This window comes from Pelecanus crispus, chromosome 11, assembly GCF_030463565.1.
Source record: "Pelecanus crispus isolate bPelCri1 chromosome 11, bPelCri1.pri, whole genome shotgun sequence".
Classification (NCBI taxonomy): Eukaryota; Metazoa; Chordata; class Aves; order Pelecaniformes; family Pelecanidae; genus Pelecanus; species Pelecanus crispus.
This window is the reverse complement of record NC_134653.1, coordinates 10,637,092-10,662,323: the sequence shown is the minus strand read 5'-3', so window position 1 is coordinate 10,662,323 and position 25,232 is coordinate 10,637,092. Positions and strand designations below refer to the sequence as shown.

At 42.7% G+C, this 25,232-nt stretch overlaps 1 protein-coding gene across 2 annotated transcripts in view; it reads left to right on the top strand.

Moving 5' to 3' along the window:
- The first annotated feature begins 10,129 nt into the window (after nt 1-10,129).
- The window catches only part of XYLT1 (xylosyltransferase 1), a 215,615-nt gene continuing 200,512 nt past the window's right edge, over nt 10,130-25,232 (top strand). For both annotated transcript variants that reach the window (XM_075718799.1, XM_075718798.1), the window contains exon 1: nt 10,130-10,360. In XM_075718799.1, the coding sequence (XP_075574914.1) occupies nt 10,130-10,360 (231 nt within the window). The remainder of the gene's footprint in view (nt 10,361-25,232) is intronic.

Here is a 25,232-nt window from a genome sequence, read left to right as displayed (position 1 = left end):
AAAGATGGTTCATAAGGTTTCAGAGGCACAGAGAGCAATGAAATTATTTTACATGTACTCAGCTAGAATCTGTGTTTCTTTGGAAGAAAGCTTGGCTTTTCTCCACAGTATTAGCAAATTTACTAGCTTAGAGCAGGGGGAGGCAAGGGAGGTGCTAGCAAGCCATGAGGGACATAAGAAAGATAAGTTGGACATGAGATCCAGAAATACTGAAGGCTCAGAGCTTGCCACAATACTGGTTTTAGGGCAACACTCACAACCCAAGACACTATGAATAGGCAGCAGTCTTTTGCCAATGAACAGTTAGAAATTTTACGCCATTATGAAGTTAAAGGCTGATGCCCGTAGAGTCAGACATGACAGTAGGTATGGTACAAGCCGCTGATTGCAATATCTCATTAGCATTGGTGTAAGTCAGGAGCAAGCACAGTGAAGTCCAAAGATACACGCTGCTGTAAGAGCAGAATCAGGCATCCTTTCTACATGCTGTGGGATTTATTTGCTGTTCAGGATTTACAGTCATCTCTGACAACTGCTTCTTGCAGCCACAAACCCAAGTACATCCTACACTGAAGCACAGCAATAACAAGATTTGAATGTCATTAGGGCTGCTCCTACACATCTTGTATTAAAGCAGCTAAGCGTTTAACCCATGAATAGAGCTCCTATTATCTTTGCTTTTGAAACCTCAATATAGATCACTTAACCACTCTGCAAGAAATCCCATGGGAGACCAACAACAGCAGGGAACAAAGTCAGGCAAAAAGGACTGTATCTGCTAGAGTTTTTTAAACACGTTTTTCATATGAGCGCAGAGTCAGCTTGAATATTACTTCTAATATAGATTAACCTGAGACAGATTTCTGCAGAGCATGAGGCTGTAAGAGAATTTGGCCAGATAGTTTTTCACTGAAAAGCTCTGCCAATTATGTGCAGCACAAAGGAGAGACTAATGCATGAAATGCATAATATGCCTCCTCCTTCACAACATGGGGCTTAAAAATAAATGTTACAGATCCTATTTGCATTTTCCATCTGTGCTCAGGTAAATCCAACTCTGAGATAGGAATCTGTTTCAGTGTAGTTCAGCTAGCAGAATGAGCTACCAAATTTGTGGGTTCAGTTTCCAGGCAAGAATGTGGCCATTTGAGAAGTTTCAGTGTTGTATAGGGTCAGTTACAGTCTCATCAACAGTTGTGTACATCTGGAGGACTGGGGCTGAAGATGTAATAGAAGTGTGAGATCTACCTGTATATAACTGATTGAGAAGAAACCTAGAGCCTCTCTGCTGGCTAACAAGCAAATTACCTTATTCACTTAAGCATAGTTTATAAATAGTAACTGATCATTAACAAATGTATAGTACCCTAGCTTTTTACTTACGTTTTAGTGCTTAAAACAGATGTCAGATTGACAGTGCATCAAACAAATCTCTTTGTTTAGTCACAGAAAAGTTATGTACTAAAAATGGTGACAAAACCTGGTTTTTTCCTCTGCCCTTAACCCAGTGATTTAGAAGGACCGACTTGAGCCTCCTTCCAAAGGGAGACGGGGTCAGACTCCAGCTTCATCTTTGGCATTCCTTCTGAGATTGCAAACAGATAATTGTTGATGATGGTAGTTGTGTGCAAAGTGAGGTGAAGAGATTAAGGCTATGAAATGCAATCAACCTAAGGTACCAGCCAGCTGCAATCTACTCTTTTTATGAGTGTATTTGTAACAATGTTTTAGTAATAGTTTTACAAATTACAGGTAGGGCTATATATTAAAATAAACCGGCTTGCACATGCATGCATAAAATCTGTGTTAAGAGTTGGCTATATCCTACTTCCTGGAGCAGCAACAGTGCTGGAGAACAGATTTGGGATTGTGACTATGCTGTGCACCTGCCTGCACAGCAAATCGGAATGTTTCCAGAGTACTCTTTGCATGATCTGACTACGGACTAGACTAGCTCGCAGTCTGGATGTCACCATGGGACTTGGATACAAATACACCTCTCTTATGAAATGTGAAGACATTTACTGTTAGCCAAATGAATTATAGAAGCTCATTTCCTAAGCAAAAGCTTAGCAGGCCACCACTAAGCAAGGAGAAACAGGGATGCTGACTCCCCCTCCCTATTCTGCTCCTCTGAGGTTTTCTGTTGTAGGTCTGCAGTGGAGGAGAAATGAATCTCTCCTCAGATAAATCGGATAAGCTTTTGTTGAGCTGGGCAGTTTGTTTCCTAGTTCAGCCACAGGCAAAGCTCATCCAGAGCTTTGAGCGATAACGTGTTGCATATGAATTTTCAGGAAAAAGCACCTCACACCTACTAGTGAACAGCAACCTGAAAAATGTTGCTGAACATGCAGGTAGGAGAAGAATAACTTAAAAAACCTGTACAATTATTTTATAAATACATAAAAAAAAAAAAAGTGCCTAGGAAACCACTGTTGATCGGTGGTTACATTCAATTTCAAGCCAAGTTTAGTTTCTGAATATTTTTAAACAGATTTGCATAGCATCATACCGTAAGGCCTCAACTCAGGAAAGCTCATAAGTATATGCTTTATTTGAAGCCCTTGCATATGCCACCAAATTCAATGGGATCATACATGTCATTAAGTGCTTTCCTGGGTTGAGACCTAATTCTTTGAATTTACAGGAATTTCCAGGTGTTTATTTAGATCATAAGAGATCCGAAATATTTTATTGTAATAGTTCTTCAGGAAAAGAAGAACCTAAAACTTTGTTTTCGCTAATCATCAGGAAAGTTGTGTCCCACTATTACATGAAATTGCAACTACATCTAAGAAGCCATTTTAGGGCTAAAGAGAGTCATATATTGCAATAGTCACTGCTGAGAATGTAAAATGTATTGAATTGGGTTGTTTCTGTGTTGTCAAAATTTACTACATGGTTCAGAATTAAAATTCACCATAACTTAACATTCTGTTTGATCTTAAAGGTGGCTTGCACATTACATACAAATAACTTGTTATATGAATTTCCTGAAGAATTTATTTTATACTGTAATTTAATGTCAAAGACTTAGAGACAACAGGAGTGTATGTGAATTGTTTTACGAGCACAGTGTAATCACTGTAGGGTCTACTTACTTATTTTCCCTTTCACTGAATAATATTTAGTTTCTTTTCTAAATCTTCTCTGCCTTTACAAGAGAGGTAACACTTATTAATGTCACTCCTGGGGCAAACCATTGTAATTTAAGTTCCAACCCCAATCGGTATTCTGTGAGCTAAAGTGTTTTACCCATGGCATCTATTTGTCTATTCAAAAATGCCTATACATGTACATGCCTGAATTTTGCACATGTAAACATTTAGATATTCGAGTAATTCTGCAATATAGCACATGCATTATGTACCTATGGTGGATTGTGGGGGAGTGGGTTATTTGAGTTCTTACATGAAAAGTGGATGTCTCCTGCACAACACGTCACTGCTAGAACAGTTATCCTTTGTGGCAAACACCTCTTGGCCTTTCAGAGCAGAATGTTCTCCAGGCAAACAAGTTGTCAGACATGTGCCATACCCACAACTTAATCATAAAATGGAAGGAACCAGTAATTTCAGCACTGAGCTGTCATGGCAAAAACCTGTACTATCCAAAAGGTAGAACTGCAGTCATGTCGGTATCTCCATCTTACCAGGCAGACCTGAACGAAGTACAAGCAGCAGGACTTAGTACCTCGTGTATAATCTCCCTCAGTGAGACCACAGAGATCAAGCAAGCCACTACCTCCAGCGGCCCTTGCTGAAGAGTCAGCACACCTACAGTGCTCTTACGTGGGATAAATATCAGTTTTCAAAACTGATGGAGCCACGATGATGGGCACCAAGCCACACCTTTTCCTTAAAGGTGGTTACAACAGTATGTGCTGTACTGTGGTGTAACTTGGCCATCTCCCTACATACACCATTTTTGCAGCTGCAGGCATGCAAACCAGCAAACAAACTACTGATTACGTATGTGCAAGTGGTTACTGTGTAGCAGCCACTGCTTAGGCATGGCCAGCAGCATGGCTCTGGAGATCGCAGGCAGCTGCTATGCTTTGTATGATGCTGCTGATGTGGACAGATTGGTTTACCAGCTCTTCTTCCTCCCAGTCCTTAAGTTTATCAAAGCACAAATCATTGTGAGGCCAAAACCATACAGAAGTAGAAGATCATTTCAAGATAATTCTGCTGTCTGCTATTGCAAAACTGCTGTTAGCTAGCTCACGAGGATTTTCCTCTGGCTCCTCAGTCTCCACAGGGCTTCAAGAACCTGCCTGCTTGTCTTGCAAAGATGGGAACTCGTTCCCTGAGGAGTACATTTGCTAGATTCTCAACGAATCTTGCATCTTTTGGTCCTATTGATGGAGGTTTTTTCATTATGATGATAGATCTGGGGCATAAATAGAAGTCGGTGCTTGAACTGTTAAACATGAGAGTAATTCTCAAAGATTGTAAAGGAGGTATCACCTTTACCAAAATCTTCTCTGATGCAATAACAAGTGTTTACAATGTGCTACCAGTTCTATGAATTCAAAAGCTATTAAAATGAGAAATCATATAGTGTACAATGCAGTCATCTTTGCCGTACATGGACTAATACCTTACTCCTCCAAAACCTGTATTTCTTTTAAGGCACATCAAATATCTTGTCTGAATACTTCCTTTTCTCATAGCATCCAAATTAGAGCCAAGCATGTTTTCGCACCCGCTTTTGTTAATGCCTATCTAAATACAGCAAGATTAATGATAGTTATCAAGTTTGTTTGCTTAAATCTGTATAATTGTCTTTGGTTTATAATATCCTTGATAAGCCTGTGGTGTTGACAGACCAATTTCACAGGTAAGCTGAAGCACTTCTTTGCTAACTTGGCTGCTAGGAACCGCAGCAGGAAATGCAGCCTACCTGTTCTGTTCCTCTGTCCCAGGGGGAAACAGCACATTCACACTTCCTCGCCCCGAGCAGCTTGGTCCAAGGGTTTGGAGAATTTATGCAAAAGTTCAGCAAAATTTCACTGTCATGCATGGGCATATACTACTAGCTCCACCTAGCACACTGTTTTCTGTGGGACTACCAGTGTGGTCAAGGGACTTGTGGACAAGTAACTCAGAAGGATAATAACACAATTTTTAGTTAACGAGAGAACATCAGAAAACAGAGCTGCAGGAAGCTGTGAACTGCAGTATCTCCTTACTGAAGACAGAATGCCACATGGCAAGAACAGATGGGTAATCCTTCCGTGATTATCCTCGACCACTGGCTGAAAGAAAAAGCCGTCACAACACTGAGGGCTGTATATAAAGTACATATACATGACATTTCCTCTCATTGGTAGTAAAAGGTTATATATGCTAAGAGATTATAAAAAAAAAGGGATGCTTTAATGTGATGGTGAAGGAAATAATTCTTCCATTTTCCTTCACTTCCTGAAGTGGAGCATATGCCAAGGTCCTGAACTGAATTTATCTCTCAGAAGGAAGAGGTAATATATATTCCACATACATATTACATATTTTATATAAATTGAACATAGGAAAGTACCTGTTTTTATTGTCTTTGTCTATACTGACCCAGAAGTAAAAAATAAGGATTATTTATGTTGCTAATTTATAGATACTGTTACCAGAATGAAATATTGGTGTTAAAAATTTGGCTTTTGCATATACATTGACACCAGAGTTTGCGTTTGCAAACTATTAAGTGGCAAAATAGAACAAGAGTGGATTAAATATGGCTTGCTGGAATCTCAGGTTTTACAAAACCACCAGAACTAAAAGCGTTTCTTGCACACAATGGTTGCATCTCCATTGACTTTAGTTCTGCCAATGCACGCTAAGAGAGAACCGGGCTTTTATAACTCACTTTGAGAGTAACTAGATGTAAAATGAGTACATAGCAAGGAATCTTGGGGTTTTGTTTGCTTATGAAAAGAAGAGATGGAATAGCGAATATTCATGGTGCAGCAAACCCGAGTGGTGAAGAATGTACATGTAAACCATAAAATGCCTGAATTGGAGAAGACAGAATAAGTTAATGATGGTGCTGTGGTTCAAAAAAAATCAAGATACATTCCCCCTACCTTTAAAGTATAGCAAGACGCCAGTGTTTAAAAACAAAAAGCAACGAGTTGGGAACTTGTTGCAGAGCAGACGCTGAACTGTAGTCTGAGATGGTGAAGTTTTTATCAGCCTCTCAAAGAGGCTGATACCATACCCTGTTTTGCTCTTTCAGATTTGACGCATAGACCAGTAGGACTGCCAGCCTCCTGGGGACAAGGTATATGTTCTCCATATGCACAACGCTTCACTAGAATGATTACAGGTGGTATGTTGTTCCTGGTACTGATAGAAGGAAAAGAAAAAAAAGAATTTGCTAAGTCGGGGAGAAGCCCAAATGTCAAGATACCCCTACTGCTACTGCAGATTACTCATCAAACACTACCCGTGCTCATGGCCTATTGTCAATCTTTTCTATTCCTAAGGTGCATTCCTTAGGTGTTACGATTTTTTTTTTAAATCATAGGACTATTAGGATCATAGGAATCATTGGATATTAGGAATTAAATTATAGCAGATTTAAATTAATTAACTAAATTAGGATATTAGGATAATTAAATTAGGATATCAAATCATAGGAATCGTTGGATATTAGGAAAAATGTCTTCACAGAAAGGGTTGTCAGGCACTGGAACAGGCTGCCCAGGGAAGTGGTTGAGTCCCCATCCCTGGAGGTATTTAAAAGATGTGTAGATGTAGCGCTTAGGGACATGATTTAGTGGTGGACTTGGCAGTGCTAGGTTAATGGTTTGATTTGATGATCTTAAAGGTCTTTTCCAACCTAAACGATGCTATGATTCTATGAATATACACAAATTTGCTAATTGTTCTGGATTCTTCACAGATTTTCTTTTAAGATTGAATATATTAGATACCTAGCCTTAGACAAGTCAGTTCATTCCCAGATACGCCTTTTTCTCTTCACCCTGATAACATATAGCTGAAATCTAAATTTTGATGTGATAGGGACATGACTGTTTCAAGAAAAATGCAAATCTTCACTCTGAAATAACTTAGTCTTTCACTGATTACAGAATGTGCTTCTAAACTGCCTATGAGTCAGCCTGTGAGTTGGAGTTCAGATAAGCCTGTAATGTTTGTTCACCAGATGGACTGTAAGCTCTTCAAAGTAGAGGAAAGGATATTGCTTATTAACATTGCTCTAAACTTCACTTACTTCTTTGTACAAAGTCTGGTTACTTGATTCAATTTTAGACTATGTCTACACTGTAACGAGGAGAAAATGTATTTTTGTAACAGGGTAGGTAAATCTAGCACAGTAGATCACAGTAAAAATTTTACTGGAACAGAATATGGTTTTTTTTTTTTACATCATTCTAAGTAGCCAAGATTGATACCCACCTCCTCTCAAACACACCCAGGCTGAATTTACATACCTATAGAGAGGTAAAAAATATTTAAGCCAATTATCTGTTAGGATTTTGAGCAAATTAGCCAAGTCACATTAGTTATCCTTGCTTGAAACACCATCTCTGACAGTTAAGTGCAACCATCATCACTTGTTTATTAAGAACCAAATCTGTTTTTTTCTTACATACTTTGTCCTAGGTACTAACAGTCTCACGTAACATGGGCAACATCAGGAATTTTCAGAGTGGTGACTCTCTCAAAGGTCCTCCATGTAGCCAGATTAAATATTTTCTGATGCAACATAGCTCACTCGAGCTGCCATTATTCATGAATATGATAATAAGAAAGGTCCATTTTATGGTTTTAACTCTTATATAATTTCTGATTTTAGTTTGTTCTTAGGATTTGTGCAGCTCAGTTTTTCAGTTTTTGTGATTTTTTTTTTTTCATCTTCAAATTCTCAAGAAGCTCAGCCTTGCCCTTTTTACTTTCCAATTTGAATCAGCACAGGAAAAATAATTAGTTAAATTATCCTCCTTCTTACTTCTATTTGGCTGTTTTCTTTAGTAACAGAAGAAGGATGTTTTGAGCAGTTAGCAGTCATTGGTCATAGCATGGTTTTAAAAATGAATGGCATACCTACGGCACTCTCCTTTCCAGATTTTATGTAATCTCTATAAATACAGGGAAAGGAGGATGTTGTCAGAGAGGAAGGCTGCTCCTCTACCCACTCCGCTTTTTCACTCAGTGCAGAAGCATCCCATGCTGAGGGTCCCATCCATATGCAGGGCTAACTTTACAATGAAGACTCAGATCTTTGTGGCCTGTAAATTATTGTGGTTTGGATACAAACCTTAGACGTGCTTTCAGTAGGACACATCTGAGACTGAGCATGCACCGTCCTTATCGGAAGATACTATTTTGCACCTTTGGATTTGGTTTGTAAAGTGGGATTAGGCTTACAAAAAGAGGCACTGTGCAGATTACAACAACTCCCTACTTCATTACTATCATCAGATAATGAGATCTTTCAGATTAGAAAGCCAATACCAGTATGGGAGAAAAAATGCAGCTGAAGCCATCCATTACGTACACTTTTTTTAGACGCTGGGCATTTAATTACAGGCACCTCGCGCCTATGCCTGGTGCTTGCAAACCTTGCAGGGCTGTGGCGGTGTTGCACCTCGCTCTCGTTCTCACTCCGCTGCGGCCAAATGCTGCCAGTGACCCTTGTGCATCCAAAAAAAAAATGTTGGCCTTGGGGGAGTTGAATCATTTTTGCCTGTGAAACGGTTTGCAGGCATTTGTGCCAGCGTTGTACACGATACACAGGGCTAACTTTACAATGAAGACTCAGATCTTTGTGGCCTGTAAATTATTGTGGTTTGGATACAAACCTTAGACGTGCTTTCAGTAGGACACATCTGAGACTGAGCATGCACCGTCCTTATCAGAAGATACTATTTTGCACCTTTGGATTTGGTTTGTAAAATGGGATTATTACGTACACTTTTTTTAGACACTGGGCATTTAATTACAGGCACCTCGCACCTATGCCTGGTGCTTGCAAACCTTGCAGGGCTGTGGCGGTGTTGCACCTCGCTCTCGTTCTCGCTCCGCTGCGGCCAAATGCTGCCAGTGACCCTTGTGCACCCAAAAAAAAAATGTTGGCCTTGGGGGAGTTGAATCATTTTTGCCTGTGAAACGGTTTGCAGGCATTTGTGCCAGCGTTGTACACGGGGACGGCTGTTAGTCGGATGGGGGGAAACGACAGTGTCTTTAAAGGCGTGCCTATGCTGCAAGCAGTCCAAGCACTGGGCTGTTGGCAGGGCCCGCACAGAGCGAAGGCCGCACAGAGCGAACGTCGCGCTCGGGTCTCCGTTGAGCAGAGTTGGGGTAACACCCTTGCAAAAGGAAAAGACCGCTCAATAGCTACGAGGCAGGGGAATTACGGAGCGCGGGCGGAGTTCTTGCTCCGCTGTGGAAGTTGGACGGCCGATCGATAAAATTTGCTTCTATTAAGGAGCGCGAGCCGGGCTGCGGCCATTTTTAATGTGGCCAGCCGAAACGGAGGAGCCCCCTCTGAGGTGGCTGTGGGTTCGCTCGGCTCGAATTGGCTCCAGGTGGATTTAAAGAGGAAAAATTCTAGAAAAAGGGCCAACCTGGGGCAACCGGGCGTGAGGGGGCACCTGGCGGGCGGGAAAGCCGCAGGCTTTCCCGCCCGCCAGGTGCCCCCTCACGCCTCCCGCTTCGCGCCCGTCCCCTCACGCCCGGCTCCCGCCCGCCGGCGCGCAGCAGCTTTCCCTCAGAAGATGGCAGTCGTCGGCCGCCGCGGCGCCGGCCGCCCCCTCTCCCGCCCGCCGTCAGGCGCGGAGCCGCCCCGCCCCGGCCCCTTCCCCTCACGCAGGGCCGGGGCTCGCCCGCCCGCCGGCGGCGGCAGCAGCAGCGGGGGCTTGCTGCTCCTCCTCCTTCCTCTTCCTCCGCCAACCCCACCCCTCGCCCCGGGCTGGCCCGGCCGCGGGGCTGCCGCGCCGCCAGGGCCCCCCGCCGGCTTCCCCCATCCCCACGCACACCTCCTCCGCCCTCTCTCCCTCCCTCCTTCCCCACCTCCGCCCTCCTCCTGCTGACGTCTGGCTCTGCCCGGCTGAAAACTCCGTGCCGCGGCGGATGCGGCGGCTCTCGGGAGCGCGGCAGCAGCGAAGATGGTGGCCGCTCCGTGCGCCCGGCGGCTGGCGCGGCGCTCCCGCTCGGCGCTGGTGGCGGCGCTCACCGTGCTGCTCCTGCAGACCCTCCTCGTCTGGAATTTCACCTCCCTCGACGCCGGCGAGGAGCAGCGCGGCGCCGCCGCCGGCCGCGAGAAGCGAGACCGCGGCGGAGACCAGCGGGCGCACCCGCAGCGCCGCGGACCCGCCGCCCCGCACGGCAAGGCGATGGTAGGCGCGGGAGGGGAGCGGCCGTGCCGCCGTCTCACGGCGTTTCTCCGCGCTTCTGCGGAGGCGGGGCTGCCCGGGAGGCGCGGGCAACTTGGGGCGAGCGAGGCGCGGTCGCCCGGGGCTCGCGTCCCCGCACGCCGCGTGGGCGCCCTCCCGCGCAGGTGCCGCGGTGCGGGTGCGGGTCCGGTCCCGCCGGGCGGGCTCCCACCCGCGGCCGGGTCCTGGCCGCCGGCGCCCCCGGCACGGCCGCCGGCGGAGGGGGGCGGCGGGAGCGGCCGCGGCCGCGGCTGCCGCGCCGGAAAACGCATGGCCAGGGTCCGCTCCTCTCCCCGTGCCCCTTCGGCGCTGCCGGCCTCCGCAGCCGGCGTGTCAGCATCCCCGAACTTCGCTGGAGAGCCGCCCGCCCGATGCCTTCCTGAGGGTTTATTTTACTGCTACTTTATTCTTTCCACCTGAAAACCGCACAGGCGCTGTTCTCTACTGCACAGCTCTATCAGGCCCAGTAGGTGACAGGCGATGAAATCTAATGCAATCATTTTATTAACTGAAGCTCTGCCCTCTCGCCCTCTCTCTTATCGTTTTCTTTTGCAAACTCCCCCGGTTTTCATTTAAATGACTCGGGCCTGGAACTGCAAGGGCTTGCAAAGCTGGCCCTATTGCCAGTTGTATTTCTGGTTTTTCTGATAGACACGTGAAAGGGAAAATTAACAGTGTTCTTGGTCAGTTAATGCAAACCTTAGAAACATGTGTTGGTGCATACCGCCAGTGTGTAGTATCCTTCAGCTCAAGAGAAGCTTCCTTTGGTTTTCATTTAATTCTTTTAGCAGTAGGCTTACGTTAAATAAGTGCTGCATCTTAAAGTATGCATGCATATTTTTGTTTGTTTCTGTATTTCTGTTTATACCTGGAGAGAGAAAGCGAGAGCTTGGGGCTCAGAGATGACTTACCCTCATCAATGACTGTGGGTATTTCGGCCACAGAAAGGCTGGAGAGAACCGTGCCCCGAGCGCACGGGTGCTTCGTCACTAACGTTTGGGACCACTTTTCTGAAAAGTAGTACGTACCCATCCAGTGCGTGCAGATCATGCTGTGCTTTCTAGATGTAAAAATTAAAATTCTTGCTTACTGAGTTTAGTTTGTCTCTACACGTAATCTTATCTTGGGACTTGCTGTGCTCATAAATGTAATATTGAGGCTCCGCTATTTTTCCTCCAGTACTCTGCCCTCTGCCTCTTTTCCTATCTGTCTAGTCTTTTATTCTTTTGTCTTTCATTCTTCTCCAGCTTTTTGCCTTCTTGGTCTCTCCAGCGTGGGTTATGGAAGGCTGGTGGGTGCCGGTACCTGGGCAGGCAGGGGGCCGGGAGGGGGCAGGCTGCGTCCGGGGCTCCAGCCCCGCTCCACAGCTCCCCAGGCTTTCTAGGAAATAATCCTTTTCTGTGGGCTCTGGGGCAGCGTCAGAACAAGTACTGTGAGCAGTTGTCCTACACACATCCTGGCACAGCATCCGGTTTGCGCCCGGTGCATTGGAACAAATGCTGAGTTCGGGGCTGAGCTCTAATTGTTTCTGTGCTGGCGAGACGCAGACGTAGAATACGATTATTTTGATGGTGGCAGTTATGAATCATGCCTTTATGCATACAGATTCGATCAAAGACCTAAAGATGGAGCACTGAGGTTCCGACTAGAAACCATGTTCTAAAACACATGCTGAGTGTACCTGCTTTCCCCTCGTTATGTAAATGACTAGTATGGATCACAGTGGGCTCTCCCACAATGTCTGACATTGGCATTAGAAAAAACCCACAACGCTCAAGACAAGTGACAGCGTGCTCGACAGTGTGCTTTGTCAAGAGGTGATTTGGCAATACTTCTTCAAGATGACTGTGGTACTTGTGGCTTTACTTAACCTACACACTGGGAAGTGGCTGCCATTCTTAAAATTACTTTGTCAGAATGCAAGACCCCATACTTAGGCATCCATCTATTGATTAAAATGTGTGCTTGCTGGAAAAGCGATAGGGAAATTGGATTTGTGCAGATTTCTGCCTTAACAACCTGACAGCTTGCTTAAATTGTTAGGTGAAGTTTCCAGGCACTCTCGACATGCAAATGTTGGTTTATCTAACCGTACCTATGTTGGCTGTCTCTGAGGCAGGCCCAGTTTTGATTTCACACTAGATTCATGAGGAAAATCTCTGTTTAATGGAATTACACGATATAGAATCATTGTGAAAGAAAAAAATTTTCCTATGTTGCTTTGTTTCCACATTACAATACAATTTGTGTAATGCCCGAGCGAAGTTGTTACCCTTCTCAGTCCAAGTTTCCTGTAGTTTGTGTATGTCAAATTGTTTTGCAACAGTTGGAGAAGCTGGCTGGTGTGAATACAGTAGTCCCATTATATCCAAATTTCTCTGGGTTAAGCGTGTCTGAGAGACCCTGCAAGGATTTTTTCAAAGATTCTCAGTCTTGCATTTTAACCAAAAAAGAATATTAATTTTAATGTGTCTCTAGTCTGTTAATGGAGTGGTGTGTTTAATGCATCTTTGGGGAGTATTTTCTCAAAAGGCTGCTAGGTGTTTGTCTGTGATATAGTAACTGATCACTTTTTTTTACTCTGAAGAGAGGCTTTAACACATGGATGCCCTGATGTAAAGGCCTTTACAAGAGCCTTTATACTAAATAAAGGTACAGAACCCGGATTTTGGACACTTTGGGGAAGATAACGCTTCTCAAACTATGTCTGAAAGTAGCCATATGAAGTTACAGTGTGTTGTGGTTTAACCACAGCAGGCAACCAAGCCCCCCACAGCCACTCGCTCATGCCCCCCCAGTGGGATGGGGGAGAGAATCAGAAGGGTAAAAGTGAGAAACTCGTGGGTTGAGATAAAGACAGTTTCATAGGTAAAGCAAAAGCTGCGCACACAAGCAAAGCAAAACAAGGAATTCGTTCACTGCTTCCCATCGGCAGGCAGGTGTTCAGCCACCTCCAGGAAAGCAGGGCTCCATCACGCGTAATGGTTGCTTGGGAAGACAAACGCCATCACTCTGAACGTCCTCCCCCTTCCTTCTTCTTCCCCCAGCTTTATGTGCTGAGCATGACGTCATATAGTCCGGGATATCCCTTGGGTCGGTTGGGGTCAGCTGTCCCAGCCGTGTCCCCTCCCAACTTCTTGTGGACCCCCAGCTGCTCGCTGGTGGGGTGGGGTGAGAGGCAGAAAAGCCTTCACTCTGTGTAAAGGCTGCTAAGAAATAATGAAAACATCCCTGTATTATCAACACTGTTTCCAGCACAAATCCAAACCATAGCCCCATACTAGCTACTGTGGAGAAAGTTAACTCTACCCCAGCCAAAACCAGCATATGATGTTTTCATTTACCTTGTTATTTTCTTTGTTTCTGACCTATGTACAAGACCAAAATGGTGGTATGTATTTTGCTTTACTGAGCTGGACATAAGTAGTATGAGGATTTGGTAATTTGTGGCTGTGGGAAAAGAAACACAGTGCTTTGAACTAGATGTTTAAGAGGTATTTAGACTTTTATTAAATGCTGTCAGATACACATAATAAGCAATTTCATTTGGAAAATGAAATAACATCATACCGTAGTAAAAAATGTTGCCGCTGTACCTGTGCATAATTGAATATGAATTGCCAACTTGGCAGGAAGAAACAATTTTGAATTGAGCTATTTTGCCACTGAAAACATTTACTGTGCTAGATCACCTGGCCAGCTACATCTGGAGCTTTCATTACTCATAAGCAGTTTCCTGCAGTTGTTCGACATTTAATTAAACCCAGTTATAGATATCTTAAAGAAGTATGAATTGTATCGGTAGCGGTGACTTCAGTGGGTGCTTGCAACCACATGTGATTTTTGCAGCTGTTCAGCACCCTTTGCACAAACTTTATTCAGTCAGCAAAAGTCAAGCATCAAAAGCAAGCAAGAATTAAGCTACCTTCTGAGAACGAGTTGATTTTTATGTAAGGATGTTTATCTTTGAAAAGTATGCAACAGCTTCTTGTGAAAATACCGTAAGCATGCTGCTTACGGTAGCTTTTTTAATGCAGTCTGCTAGTGATGGTGGAAGGGGCTTGTTGGTGGATGTTGTGTGTTGGGAGGCCAAAGGGGAGAAGAAGGAATGCAAATCCCTGCTTCAGGGCTGATGGTGATGAGAGGGACGTGACAGCAGACCATCTGCTGTGGTCTTAGCTCATGCCCAGCATTGCACTGAGAGGCAGTTGTGTGTCGCGGTGATGTGTTTGCGTTACCCAGCTGTGGCCTCTGCCTTGGAATTAGGCATTGAAGGCAATGTCTGTGGATACGTAATGCTCCTTCGTGCCCTGTGGCATCACTGGATTTTCATTACTGCCTGTTTTGCCATAAAGCAAAAATGCCAGCGTATTGTTACTGTGTCAGTTGAGTGAAATATAGCTCTTGCCTGCTGGTGTAGGATCAAAGTAGTTCTTTAGTCTGAAATTTTGTGTATTCATTTTAAAGAAATGGCATGTTTCTTTCAGCATGAAGCTGTCAAAGGAACCAAACATAACTATTGACAGCTTGAAATGTTCAGAACGGTAAAATGAAGAGAGAGAGTGTTGTGTGTTTGGGGACAGCGAGGATTATCTGTTTTAACTCCAAGCAGAAGTTAAGCTAGCAAGGACAGTCCTGAGGATCACTAGTGCCTCTCCTCCTTATTTTCATGTCTGCAGTGAGAAATGTGGTATTTCTTCTCCTGGGAATGCGGAGCATGAGGCTGGGTCCACTGCTCCTCCATGGGTTGGTCAGCTGAATGTGCTCAAGCAGGTTTTATTTCTTCTTGCTTGTTCCCTCTGGCTCACTTATGTGATGCATGCTGAGCTCCACCAGGTTAAAGATGCAAGAAGCCAAAAGTTAACTATAATGTGTGCGCAAACTCTGTAATACCTGTTGGTTACTGAAACGAGGAAAGGCATCCAGCTGCTACTCTACTCAATGCTAACAGTTATAAAAACTGTGATCACTTGTAACCGAATGCAAAGTAGCAGCAACTCCGTAATGCTGGAGAAAACTAGGGGAATCATACAGCAAAGAAAACCCAGGAGACTTTACTCCACTTTCTCTGAAGTCCATCCATCAAATATTTCCCCCTGCCTTTTCCAAATGCTTCCCCAAAGTAAGAACGGTGCAGAATTTACCTTGTGTATCAAGCAGAGGCTTGGTGTTTTTTCAGGTTTGCAAATGAGAGTTTTCTTTTGAAGAGTATTTGCCCCTTGTAATGTTTAGATTCTGCAGGTGGATTCCCAGCACTGTTTTGCCAGAAACAAACACACAGCCTGGACCTACCCTCTGCCGAGCATCAGTGCGTTACCCATCTGGGAGGTACTTAACGAGTGAGTTTCTGCACAGCTCACAGGTTTCAGTATAGCACCTGCATTAAAGCATAGCTTTGCACTGGGGTGGTAGCAAGGTGGGCATTGAAGGAGAGAGTTCCTGCCTTGGGCAAGGAGCTGGGCTACTGCTGGAAGACTAGCTGTAGTCTCTGGAAGTTCGCTCTACGAAGTTGCACTTAAGCATAAAATAATTTGTTAAGCTCCAGAAAACAAAAGAGATTTCAAGGAAAAAAGAATTACTTCACCCCTAGTTTATAGTTTTTGCTTATATTGGTGAATGTATAGGTTCCATATATTATGACACAAGCAGATGGTACCTATTTAAACATCTTCCCCTCTAAGTAGCTTGTTGGTGTAGACATGTGGCCTCAGTAATTTCATCTCTGAATACAAGAAATGAGGGGAAAAAAGGTTTTCAGAAAAATTTCCAGACCTGAAAGGTGCAAGGGAGCTTAATGTGAGCTAATAGTTTATGTGTTAAACTTCAGTCCAGTGTGAATCAAGCTCTCGAAACTGGGTCCTCACTCTTTTTAGTACACCTGCTGGTCTCAGTGAAAAAGCTGAGTTAAGGTACCTTAGGTCGTTAATAAAATTAATGGTACCGAGAGATTATGTGGCCAAAAATGATGTATCTCTTAGAGAATGGGTCCATAGTACTGACTTGACCGTTAAGTACAGTTTTGCTTGTTAGTGGGAGCTTAATCACACTGCAGTACAGCTTTAATAACAATTGAAAAGGAGAATGGAGACAACTAATCATTTTGTAATGGGAAAGGGGGGAGACAATATATCTGCGGCTAGAAGCTGCATAACGATTTTTACGAAGTCTTAGCACTTAACAAGGCACATGTTAATAAAGCAAACAAATCTTTTCAGTAACAGAGAACTAATGTATGCATTATTTAAGAAGAGTATTAGAACCAGATTAGATTGATGGACTCCTTGCAGCAGTTACCTCGTTAAGCATCTTTTCTGTGGGGATGTGGGAAGGTATTATATGAAATGGATCTGCGTTAATTGGTTATGCCATCGGAAGTCTTTTTCAGGCCACTGGTGTATTTTTGTTGTGTTGGTGTTTTATGCTTTAATGTATGATGGGATTTTGCAGATGTTCCCTTTGAAATAGAAGTGTTTTCATTTTTTAGCAAGAGAAGACCAGCTGTTGTACAGGAGGCACACAAATCCCATTTAATTCTTGTCAGCTATTGCAAAATGGATACTTTTTGGTGTAAAAGGCCCTCATTACCTGCCACATGTCTTAGCTGTATTGAGAAATATTTTTTTCAAAATATTTTTTCCCTTCAGTATTGAAAGTCCATGATATGTGATATGGTATCTTATTAGTGCTTGATGAAGGGTAAGGAGTACAATGAAAGCATGAAGTGAACTTAATTTGTAGGAACAGTCAAATTATATAACCTCAAGGATTAATTTTAATCAAATACTTCCTGATTTTTCTTTACAGTGTTAAAATTAGGTCTGGCACTTCACTGGAGCTTTTCCGGTGACTCTTTAAATGGGATACAATGTCCTGTATTTTTTTCTTCTAATTTGGGCTGATGGGGTGTCTGATTTGGGCAGATGCAGGAGCATCTTTGCACAGATACTTGCAGGGTGCATGAGTGCTGGCATGTGTAACTGCTTGTATTAGTGGAGTTTATGAGGAGTAACACTTTCAAGTGTTCAAGTCTGATTTTTAGACTTGGGAACCTTAGTCCCTCTTCATTTTTTTAAGTAATGGTAGGCCTTTGATGCTGTGTCGCAGAGTACGTGTTGAACAGGAGAGTGCTCTGTGGGAGCAGGGAACGTCAGAGTCCTGGTTGCCTTCTCCCATCAGTAATCTCTTGACATCTGTAGCAAAGTGTTTAGAGCCACATAGCTAAAAGTGACATGCAGTTTTGGGGTTTTCAGTTATTGGCTGTCCAGACTTAATCCTCTTTGGTCTGATAACTATGCTTTGGTTTTTTTAGTTCTAGAGGAGCTGAGCCCTGGCGGGTTCCAACTTTATTTGTCCCTTTCACGTTTGGTGCTGGTGATTACAGCTGTCCCCTTTTGAGCACTTAAGCCCAGGCTGAATCTCACAAACTAAATTCAGGCAGTCTAAGGCGTTCTAATGAATGGAGAGAGATGAGTGCCTCCAGAAGGCAGTTCAGCTCACTTGAGGTCTGAATCTCTGCAAAAGCCTGCTCCTCTGCCCTGGTGAGGGAGGGGGGCCGTGGCAGTGATGCTCAGATACCTGCCATGCTGTTGTAGGAATCCATTCCTTCACGCGCCAGATCTGGTGTTTCTCTTCCCCAGCCTGCAAAGCGTGCTTAATTTTAACTTCCCATCTTTCACGGAAGTGGTGTGGGTTTGAAATAATCAGTTCTTGTGAAATAGTTTGAGATCTTCAGCAAAGACTGGGACCAGCTTGTCAGCTGCCATGCGTTGGCATAGCTCCATTAAAGTCAGTAAAGACCAGCTGAGGATTCTGGACCCACAAATGTAATTATTGTTATAATAATAGCGTCAAACAAGTAAACATTATTTTTACTCTCTCTTTTCATTTCAAAATGAGAAAATGATTTCCTCTTGGATCAGTGAAAGTAATTTACATTATGCACAATAATGCTCTACATGGAAATATAATTATTATTCATTTGTATGGCACCATCTGGGCACTAGAAGCTTTACAGACACGTGAGGAAAGGTCCCTGCCTTGAAGAGCTTACAGGCTGAATAGCAAGTATAGCTGCTAGCACTTAACAAGAGTCACGAGTGTAACTTTTGCAGTACAACCATCAGGGACCTGTTCAGCACAGGACTTCCACAGACTCTTCTTTGATGATTTCCACTCACTGATCATAATTTCTCTGTGATTGGCACTATACAGCCTAAGGGTAGGATGAGTCAAAGGATTGATGAGCGTGGATGGATCAAGAAAGAAATCAGCAAGAGGCTAGTATTATAAATTGGCTGCCCAGCTGTTTTCAGGTAAAGGAGATTTCCAGGCTTCTCTCAGAAGCAGAAAATGGTCTCAATGCCTTGTGGACCTGTGCCTCCTATGAAGTTACTTCCAAGCTTTACATTAGATGCAGGACTGAATGGTTTACTGAGTTTGAGTGTGAGCTAGAAGTGAGGAGACCAGGCTTTCTAATCATGTGGATATAAAAATTGACCAACGTGTAACGTTTCCTAAACTTACTTATATATGGTATAACATTGCTGAGTTCATCCCTTTATGTGAAGTACCAAAAGGGTCAGTGCAGGACACTTAAATCATGTGACTTCTTATTTTTAGAGATGATTAGAGGATTCCTCCAAGGGGTGAACTATTTATAGCATGTCTATAATTGGCTTCTTTTTTTTTTTTTTGTGGTAATGAAATTAAACTTCACAATAAATGAATATGAGTTTAGTAAAAAAAGTTAGCTAAAAAAGATTTCACACTAGTGTGTGGTTAACTCTGAGGTCAGATCTTGAATGCTTCCCACATATATTTTGTTTTCAAGCCACTGCTCTATTGGTGTTCTGTTATATTATTAGAGAGTAAGTGGGATGCTTATTTAAAACAATTCTACAAAGCTGAATGACACTGTAAACTTTAATTTAACTTGGATTTGGTTGAATGAGTCATGGATACTCATTTTTACTTTGTACTGCAGCCTTTGCTTGCCCTTCAGATGTACTTTTTGGTTCAGTTATGTTGGTGAAGTCTGAGTATTTTTCTTAGAGTTGATGCTATTGGCTGACTTTTCTTAACGGTGAGTTTTGGATTTCATGCTCTCTGAATTTCTGAGAGGTCTTTCATTTTGTTCTTAAAACTCAGCCTGTTTGTAGTTAGCTTTGTTCTTTATAATTGCACTCTTTGATTCAGGAGGACACACGGTTCAGTTAAAACATCTTCTTTGAAAGAAAAAGCGATGGAAGTTGTGGCTGTATTAACTAAAGTGAAGTGAGTTCCCTGAAACTATATGCAGCCCGTTGACCCTTACTTGGGAGATGAACAAACCTGAAAAATAACATTTCCATGGCAAATTTTTGGTTCTTCAGAAGCGTACAACTACACGTCATAGTGGCAAGTGGAGTCCTTGTGTCATGTGTTCTATCTGTGAACTTTGCAGGATGACAATTGGCCACCCTTGATGAAGAGCCCTGCAGCTGCCAGGGTCATTAGTTATCTTTTTAACTGAGGAACTTTTTCCTCAGTGTGGCAGTGTACCTGGAGCTGTAACTAGCTAAATGGCCATCTGCTAATTATGAAAGTTTAAATTGGACTTCTGTGTAGAAATGGAATGTTACCAGAGATCTGGATTGGGGTCATCTTGAACAAGCACGTGAAGAAAAAATAATCTGTTATCGTGCTAATATTACCTGGTTGAAAAAAATAGTCTTACGAAAAATAGCGACTTGTTGCTTGCAGAGGTCCACATTTGGGTAGCTGGAGATAAATCTAGGCACCTAATTATATTCACTTAGATGCCTACAGGCTTGCTTATGCACTTAAAACTTTCTATGGATGCCTGACACAGATGTTTAAATATGTAAATATGGGTTCAGGTGGCTACCTTAAGGCATCTAAGTTCAGCAACTTGGCCTACAGTATGTATAACCCAAGCAAACAAGCAGCAGAGGAGTAAATGTAGTAAACAAAGCTGTTAGTGTGTATACACCAGGAGAATAATAATACTTTGCACAGCTACTGTGCCTCAAATTGCTTACATTTTGGCATTCACTTGAATTGAGTTTAGTCACTCAGTTGCATAAATAGAAACTTGGAGGTGCTGTCTGCTAGCAGCGTACATGGAGCAGTACCTCAGCAATGAGCTAGCTTTTTGGCAGTCTTACAAGAAAAGATGTGCAAGTCTTCAGCGCAATATTTTGATAAGTCATTGGTTCTTATTAAAATAATAATTATGGTGATAATTATAACTGCAGTTGGCTCTGACTGAGCTGCTAACTGAGTAGGGGGTGGCGGGAGGAAGATTATGAAATACTCTCATAAAACCATCTGAATCCTGCTCTTTTAGCTGTGTGCACACAGATGAGGACGTTCGTGTCTGTATTTCGGGCATGTCATGTGCCAGTACATGGCAGTGCCTGTGAGCCGCACGGCTCCCTCTAGGAGGAAGCTGGAGATTCCCACGCAGTCTGCCTTACAGGCCGATCATCATCCCTGTGTTCCTGTTTCTAATAACAGAGATATGATCAAAATATGTGACAGTATTTTACAGCAGTACAGTAATAAAATGGTGTAATAAGCTCATGGCTGTCTGGCTTTCTGTAGTTAGCACTGTGACATTTGCTGTGTCCCCAGCTTCATAGCAAGATTATGTCGTCTTGTTCCCAAAAGCCCAGGTCAGGCCCTAATAAGACTGAAACCAAAGGAAAGTTTCCATTAACAGGTAGCACTCTAGCTATGATGACACTTTTCTGAGCCTTTCTAATCTAATTCAGTATTAAACATTTACACTAACCAGGCTGTAACTGCGTGACCTCCTGTGCTAAGTGACTGCAAGTGATTAATGACTATTTATTAGAAAAAGATGGTATCAAACCTGCTCATTTTCCAGACAGTGTAAACAGTGATTTCCCCTCCTCACCCCCAAACCCCAGCTGTAAAATATGGTATTTTTCTGTTTGGTTTCTTTAGAAGTTGATTTTTCTCACCCCTGGATATCTAAGAAAAGCAAACAGCACTGGCCATTGCCTGGCCCCCTTGTGTGAAGCTGCAGTGGGCATCTGGAGCGTGAGCTTTGGTGTGCTTGCTCCCCTTGCTTAGGGCTTTAATGAAATGCCACATGAAATGGGCAGAAGGAGAGTTCAGGTCTTAAATTGCAGGGCAAGTTTCTGTATGGGGAAGAAGAGAAAGTTAGAGGTCAGCTGTAAAGCTCTGTGGCACCTCTGGGAGCACAACCAGTTTGAAAATTGGATAAATCTAAATGCATTTATCACACTTTCAGAGCACAGGAATTTTCCAGAATTGAATCTCATAACGAGTGCTCATTTTGAGAGGTAGTTGATGCAGAGAAAGAACGAGGTTTATTTTGCGTTTTCAGTAGGTTCATGTAGCCGGGACTTTGGTTCTGCAGTTGCTGTGGGATCCATGGGTTTATGCACACACACCACACAGTAGAATTTGACCCAAGGGTATTTTATGTGAAAGCTAGGTTATAAGGTTTGTTTGCTTTTACACAGCCAAATATATAAGTAAAAAGTGGTTTACTAGAGTTCAGACAAGTTTGACATAGTTATTTAAGGCAGTTTGGTTTTTTTTTTTTAGTACCATCACCAGTCTGTCAGACTGAACAACAATCTCATGCTGTCAGAATGTTATCAATAGGATATTTCATTCTGTAGTTTAAGTCCTTCAGGGGATTTTCACTTTCTAGTTGTACTGATGTAAATTTACAGTAATTCTCATATCAAGGACCCATGAATGAATGTAATTGTGGAGGAAAATAAGGGTTGTGCAGGTCAAATGGTTCTTCAAGGACTCCATATTTGGAATGTGGACATCTCAACAACTGATGGAGCATTTTGTTGCTTTTGAAGTGTCACTGTAATTTTGTAATGGGTGTTCAACAGTCACATACTATGCTCTAGTTCTTTCTGTTTGTGGAATGTTTGTCACTTGGAAGGGGTAAGTGAAAGGAAGCCCTTGAATTTCTTACTGTCCTGGATTCAACTTTTGGGTTGTGTTTCCAGTTTAGTTACCAGACCTAGCCAGGCTTTGATCTGAAGTCTGCCACCTAAACAACCCTCTTCAGCGCTTTGAAGCCTTTGGTAGTCAAAGAGCAAGGTGCTGTTTGTTTTGCTTGTTAGTAAATGTTTGTATTTTAGTTGTTAGTTTTAACATAGTCTTGTGTATTAACTTCTTCCTTCTTGAACAATTCACTCCTGTTTTCTCAGTGGTTGCAGAGGCTGGCTCAAACTCTAGTTTGAGGTTGCTGGGAGTTACGGCATTGACTTCAGTAGGTCAGCTGGGACTGCGTTGGTAGCACAGTTGCTTAGGAGGTGGATTAATGTAATTGGAGAGGGAAGTCAGCTCTCTGTTAGGCACTTAGTAAATAGTAATTCTGTTATGGAATGCTGTTTCTTCTTTGAATAAATTGGTGTGGTTTTGTTTTCCTTGCTTGCTGTCATTGGTAAGCTGTTTTCTTCCAAACTTGTAGTCGTCCAGTTTGAAAGACTGTTTCCTGTTTGCTTAAAATAAACACTTCTGCAGCATTTGCCTGTTTCACACTGCATGCAGACAGCAAAATGTATCCTCAAATGTTTAAATCTGTTGCTATGGTTAGGATGGCAGTTTCATAGCAACACAGAGATGCTACAGGAGTTGGAATAGTCTCTTTAGTAGAGAGTTGGTGGTTTAGTGGTTTTGGGATTTTTCCTCTCCCTGTTTACTAGGGCAAAATGTATTCAGGGCTCGATTTTGCAATTCTTAGGTGAATAGACACGTGCATGCATACCTGTATTCCATAGTGGTCAAATATTTGTGAGTCTCAGTGCCAATTAATATAAGCAAGAGTTGCCCTTTTGGGTGATTAGGCCAGGATTTTCCAGACTGACTGTTGCTTTGAAATATTTTGCTTTGCAGTATCCAGTTTAAATGAGCCTAGGACTTGGCAAGTCAACACTTTATCAAGTTTATGCTCTTTTAGTAGCCAGTCACTTTTGAAAATCTTCACATTTAGTGTTAGTTCAGACTTTGATCATTATCCTGTGTAAGCATGATGTGTGAAAGATTATTGTACAGGACTGATTTTGAGACGCCTTTGCCAAATAAATTTCACCTTTTTCAGTGTACTCACGTTTACTGTGGGATGAAGGCATAGGTGTTTAAGAGCTTGAGTAATACAGTACACTGAGAATAACCTGCAGTTCTTCAGAGCCACCACGTGTCTCCACTAGGAGCTGGAGTGGAGACTCGGATGTAAAATGAGGCAAGAATAGTCTTATGAATATGATTGTGTTAGGGTTTTTTACATATTTTTATGTATTTTTTGTATATGCATTTAAGTTGTTAAACTGAAAAGGGTCTTAAAATAAAGGTTGTTCTGTTTCCCTGAAGTGTTTCATGATATTAAAAAAGAAAAAAATGGAAAGTTTTGATAGCAACGCTTCTTTAAGTGGGTTTTATAAATATTGGTTCTGTAAAACCTAAAACTGATATAAATCTGATAACTTAAAATAATATACAACATTCTTTTAACAACATTCTTTCCTGTTCCCTGTTCTAGATAGACATAACACATGACAGGAGAGAATGATGGGGCTGGACAGATACAACTTGAGTTCCTGCGTATTTCAGTTGGCACTGGTGGAATTATTTAACAATCACTGTCCATTTTTAGTGTTTTTAGGAGTGCTGAAACTGATAATTCAGGATTTTTTTTTAAAGTCCCTTAGTATTCTGCTGGCCTTGTTGGGGCTCTTTCTAAGTTGTGCAATGTCAATTATTTCATCCCACGCTGATTTACTAAAGATGCTCATGCAGGAGGACTGCGCTCTTGAGTTTTGCATTAGGCTTGATGCATGGAAATATTATATTGATGGAAGGTGTGTTAAATCCATCTATGTTGCATTATGCTTTACCTCTGATACTTGCAGTCAGCTTTTAAGAGGTCATATGCTTCAATAAGTGTTTACTGGTGGACTTCTCTGGGCTGGCTTTGAAAGGAATGGGTGGGGTTTCTGAATGGGTTTAAAATGCCTGCTTTGTATTCAAGTGGATTACCTGTATTAGAATTTAATTTAAATATATTGATCCCTGCTTAAGGAGATATCCAAATTGCTCATGCATGGTGGTCTGCCTGGGGATCAGCCAGTGTTCGGTTAAACTGCAAACATTTATGTTGAAAGACTGTGTTGTATTCTGCTCAGCTTGTACAGTGTGTCAGCTTTAATGGTTGTTTAATGGTGTTTTTAACGGTTGGACTCGATGATCTTAAGGGTCTTTTCCAACCTAAATGATTCTATGAGTCTAACTGATGAAAAATAGAACAAAACCTCAGGGTCTAGAAGAAAGGTGCTGTGTCTAAGTTTGTGTGGCAGCAACTGGATGTAAGTTCAGCTCCCAGCTTTCCAGGATGCTGCTTGTGTGGCCTTCTTGTGGAGGAGGAAAATACGGGGCTGGCTGTCTCTGCTTCCCATTAGTCAAAGAGAAGGACTAAGTCACTGGATAGCGGACCTGGTTTGTGTGTACTGCTTCCTGGCAGTCTACAAACACGCGTATTGAAGCTGCACTGAGAGGTGACGTTTGCCAAACATCCTTGTCTGGTTTGGTTTTGGGTTTTTTTTTTGCGGGGGGAAGGCAACTATCCTGGGTAGACCAGTCAACCAAGGGAGTTTAAGGGTTTAAAGGGCATTCATAACTTGACAAGTGACTCACTGGGGAATACAGAAGGGAAGGTGTACTTGAAGAAAAGCATAAGATGTTTTTTTGCCACGATGTCTGTTGGGGATTGCCATGACTAAGGAGACTGCATAGATGTACTTTGCTGTGACAAATTCTT